This window comes from Etheostoma spectabile, chromosome 20 (assembly GCF_008692095.1).
Source record: "Etheostoma spectabile isolate EspeVRDwgs_2016 chromosome 20, UIUC_Espe_1.0, whole genome shotgun sequence".
NCBI lineage: Eukaryota > Metazoa > Chordata > Actinopteri > Perciformes > Percidae > Etheostoma > Etheostoma spectabile.
In genome coordinates, this window is record NC_045752.1 from 18628855 (window position 1) to 18633952 (window position 5098).

Genomic DNA, 5098 nt, shown 5'->3' on the forward strand with positions numbered 1-5098 from the left:
CACACACACACACACACACACACACACAACAGTACCTGCTGAGGACTGGAGACTATTTACTTTGTTTATTCACAATTTCTCTGTCTTCAATACACAAACAGCAACCTCCCCAGTGCTGAGACGGTTCTCCCACTGCTACAACAATGTGACAATAAATACAGATTTAGGATTACGATCTAGCATTATTGCCATCCCAAATTTCTCCTAAACCCAATGCTGTAAGTAGTCATGAGGGATCACAGTGACATACATATTTGGATTTATTTTACACATAGTTGCTCTCCCCGGGCTGCAGCCTAAAATAATAACACTAAGTGCTCTGCTCATATAGATTCATTGGGGAAGAAAAGAATGAGAGGGTATATGTGACTGATGCTACAACATGCTCGACTTTGCTGTAGTTTGCCTAAAGCAACGGCGTCAAACTCAACTTCACTAAGGGCCACACTGGCAAATGAGAATCACGTCTGGGCCGAGACATGTAGAGTCTATTGCCAAATATCCTTGACTGTTTTACTGAACGTCTCTTTTTTTTAGGTTTGCAGCATTTTTCGTCATTTTTGTTGCTTTCTCTAGTGTTAATTTCATCAGACAAGACGAGGCTAAATATGTTCGTCAACAATTTCCACCGGTTGTGGAACGGCGGCGGAGTCATTAGGTTTCCACTAAAGTCCATGTGTGTATTTCCACTGACGGCAGAACGGCTGCCGGAGAGCTCCGCAGCAATTGAGCACACGGCAGAGTGTGGGACAGGAAGTCGAGCACAGAAACAAAATAAAACATCCTGTTAATTTTCAAAATATAATAGAGCAGGCTCACAGCGGATCATATTTCCCTGCGCTACACCTTGAAAACCGAGCCGATCTGCAGCCGTTCTGCAACCGGTGGAAATTGGGGGTAATATGAGACAATAACAAGACTGCGCCAATGTCCAAAAACGCTAAGACTAAGACTAAATGAGCATGCATTATTGTTGACGAAAAAAAGACGGGACTAAAATGTTTTGAATAAAATAAAGACAACGGTAAAATCTCTCTTCATTTTCGTCTACAATCGGCTCTACTTTTTCATCATGAGATAGAATATTCATGGTGAATGAATGAGTTAGTGCTGTTGCTGCGAGCCTGTGGCTTCAACACAAAAGAACACCACACCCATAGACAGTAGCGAAAACCAGAGATTTCTGGACATGCTAGGTAGGAGGCAGAGGCTCGATACTTGGTCGCATTTTACGTAAAATGATATTGAGAAAAAGTCAGAATGTGTTGTAACTGATGGAAGCACAGCTGACAAAACATATTTCAGATGTGTGAAACACTATTTGACTTAAATGGTTTTCAGAAATAATCTCAGAATCTTTTTATTTCAAAAAAAAGGATTAAAATGTTTTGTCTAAAACTAGACTAAGACTTTTAGTAGACTAAAACTTGACTAACAAAAAAAGATATGTGAATGACTAAATATGACTAAAACTAACAAGGACATTTGGCAAAAGACAGACTCATCTAAAAATAGCTGACAGACACTAGCTTTCTGCTACAATTCTTTTGACTTCGGTCGCATATATGTTGACACAAAGCCCTGCAAACGTCTGCAAAAAAAGTTCCTTTGTCATCATAGAGATTAACAAATTAAGAAAAACAAAGATTACATTTTCAAAAGCAGGCTACCACACAGACAACTCACAGCGACCTGTTTCACAGCCTGAAGATGAAAACTCTCTGCTTCTGGGGGAATTTCTAAGTCTTAAAGTCGGAAGACCCGGCAAATTCTGCTTTCAGTGTCCCGTAATTCAGTTGGAAAAACAATTTCCCGTCCTTTTCGCTTGGCGCACAACTAGATAAAATCTACTGTGAAACTAAATTATTATGCGGGCCTAAATAAAACGCGCGAGGGGCCGAGTTTGGCCCGCGGGCCTTGAGTTTGACAAGTGGCCTAATGGATTGCAAGGTTTTAAGGGATATTTTCATTGGACTGCTAAGAGAAAGTATTATACGCTACAATTAAGGGTAACATTTGTGAAAATAGTAACTCGGTTGTTAAGGTACATCTAGTTAAAACTAATTCAGTCTAATACAACAGTTTTGCAATAAATACCTTCATTTAGGGTTATAATGTTCAGTTTTTACAGTCCTGTTCAACTGTTTGAGAGGTGTGGTATTGTACTGAGACTTGTTATTAATATCTTGCCAAGCACATTTAAGTCAATAAGCATGTGAGTATATTGGAATCTAATTCAACAGCACCATGAACTAAAACCTCGAAAAAAAAATGACCATTAAGTTGAATTAACACCACTTTAAAACCGAATCGAGGTGGGATTTATTGACTGCAGTAGTTTTGCTAAGTGTACCTAATAAACTGGCTTGGTTGTGTGATACAAAAAAACCTATGGAAATAGAAAATATGGCTTGAGATGTGTCAAGACAATTCTGCAGTGTAATCTATTACAGGAATCCCAGACCAGCCCTTTGGTAGCAGTCAGCCAACTCCATAGAACCAAGATCTTCAACAGGGGGTCCGTGACCCCTAGGGGGTCCTCAGAGTTACAGCAGGGGGGCCTCTTAATTATTGTTCAACACAGGGTTTTTCTTAAAATTTAATTTAAAAAATATTGGTGATAGGTTTAATATAGGTAAGGTGCCCACTGGTAGCCATCCAGATACATTTAAGATTAATGATTCCTGTACAGTATGTTTAAGATTAAAACAAAATGTATAAATAATAAAGAATAATCCCTTCATTTTCTTCCATTCAGCCCAGTTTAATGCAATTAAATTGTATACAATATATGTAGCAGGGGCCCCTGCTCCATCTCTCTTTTAGCCAAGCGGTCCCTGGCTTAAAAAATGATGGAAAACCCTGCCTTAGAAGGTGTTTCCACAAATATGTTACAAAATATGTATTATGCGGCCTCCATTGTTACCAGATCTCAACCAAATCAGACACCAATGGGAGATTTGAAGCAGCGTGTTAAGACAAAGCTTGCGCATGCACCATCAGAACACCAAATAAGGGAACACATATGTTTTTCTTTCCATTTTTCACCCCTCTGTATGTTAACAGCACATTGGTGATGGTTTGTTGGACTGACAAACGGACTAAACTGAGAAAAAAATAGTCTGCTTGGTTATCTTCTAAACAATCATCTGCAAATTTCATTATCGGTTGAATTTTAAAAGCAACCATTTAAAGTTGGAAAATAGTCCAACCACTGGAGGAGTTCTGTACGTAGTGTCCAGGTACTGTGGAGTGTAGTCCTGTACATACAAGAGGGGTCAGTAAGTTTAGTGGACGGGTTAAAACCAAAGATGAGTGCCGGTGATTAGGAAGAAGAGTTGATAATTGCAGATGAGAGTCAGTCATTGAGTGTAAGAGCAGGTAGTCATGGATAAGAGGGGGAATTGGACCATAATGGATAGAGGACAGTGGCAGATTTGAAAAGCACTGAATAGTAACCATTACAAATGATATCCCTGCAAAAAAGTCCAAATGCTATGGGGAAAATTTCCAGAAGTGTTTTGACAGAGTCCTATTTTAAATGTTTTGCCTCTCCACTTTTATTTTGTCAACGTATGTAGAAAGTGAAAGTTCAGGCAGTCAGCTTTAATTTTCGGAGGACTACTATCAGATCAACAGTTTAAAAAATACACAACACATTTTTGTATATGCTTTAATATCTCATTGTATGTTTCAATTAGCTCCTTGTGGCAGTCCAGAAATGCTATGATTCCACATCTCCATTATAATATAGTCAAAAGTGAAGGGCTAGCACTGTCCAAAAACTATTAGGATGATTCAGGTTGTTAATAGATCATGAAGTAAAAAGAGATGTTCAGAGCAACAAAAAAAAAGTGTCATCTCGATATTGAACTGCATCCAAAAGAATGAAATCAAAACACTGGCAGTGAAAGATGGTTTATACACAGTTATAATTAACAACAAAGCTGAAAATGCACTGCTTCATTTCTATTTATTTTCCTCTTGTGTATTGCACCATAGCACCAAAAACAAAGACACTTACCTGTGACCTCCTCAAGGTTCATTCTGATACTGTGGCCTTTTAAATCCTTAAAAAAGGTCCAATGTGTAGGAATATCTCCCATCTAGCTTTGAGATCATATATCGCCATCGATCAATCAACTCTTCAGAGGATGTATTACAGCTACGGAAGCCTTCACGCTTCATAAAGCCGGTCTCTTGCTCTTTTCAATATCCTTTTGGATGAATTTGGATTATGAATATGTGAGGTCCTCATGTTTCCTTCTTCAAACTTGCCGGGGCAGGGAAGCGACGATACCCGTTAGCAGATTAGCAACACCTGTGAGTTTCTCATGTAACAGCGAAAACGCAAATGGTGGAGCAGCATGTCCTGTATGTCCCTTACAGGCTAACGTATTTCAAGATGGCGCATGAATATGGAGCGTCTACCCCAGTTCATGCAAATGCAAATGCAAAATTTCAAGCCAAAAGGAATACCTGGAATTTATGGTAGTGGTAAATATTCATGAAAAAGTATATTTGTGAACAGACAACACCAATTATGATAATAAACAACCAAATACGTTACACACTGGACCTTTAAAATATAAAGGATTACATTTTTACAGTCTCACAGCCTGGAAAATAGAACTTGTTTTCATTTAAAGCCACTGTTTTACCATCTTAACCAAGATTATCCTTGAAAAAAAAAAAAAGCAATAAATAATGACTTTTACATTTTTATGGAAGCATTTCATTTTCTAATTAGGCCAAGTTGCTCTTACTTGTCCTCCTGGTGGTTTTCCTCCCCCTCGCTGAGCTCCTCATCGTCCACCAAGTGGCCGAATGGCTCTGAGGAGATGGACACCATATTGGAGAGGATGAGGCGGCTGTCACTGCTGGCTGTCAACACCAGCTGGTCGTGGCTGTGGTTGTAGCGGACGCTCCACACCCTGGCCCAAAAAACACACCAGACATGCATTTAAAGTGCTCATATTATTTTCCAGTTCATAATTTTATTTCGAGGTAGTAAAAGAATAGGTTTACATGGTTTCATTTTCAATAAACAACCCTATTTCTGTTGTACTGCACATTGCTGCAGCTCCTCTTTTCACCC

General features: G+C 39.0%; 1 protein-coding gene and 1 long non-coding RNA gene across 2 annotated transcripts in view; one reads left to right on the forward strand and one right to left on the reverse strand.

The window, feature by feature from the left end:
* Positions 1 to 5098, forward strand: part of LOC116669974 (uncharacterized) — a 13788-nt gene that overhangs the window by 1676 nt on the left and 7014 nt on the right. The window lies entirely within an intron of this gene.
* The window catches only part of eipr1 (EARP complex and GARP complex interacting protein 1), a 53425-nt gene that overhangs the window by 1656 nt on the left and 46671 nt on the right, over positions 1 to 5098 (reverse strand). The window contains 1 exon segment of the mRNA XM_032500143.1: positions 4767 to 4934. Within this exon segment, the coding sequence (XP_032356034.1) occupies positions 4767 to 4934 (168 nt within the window).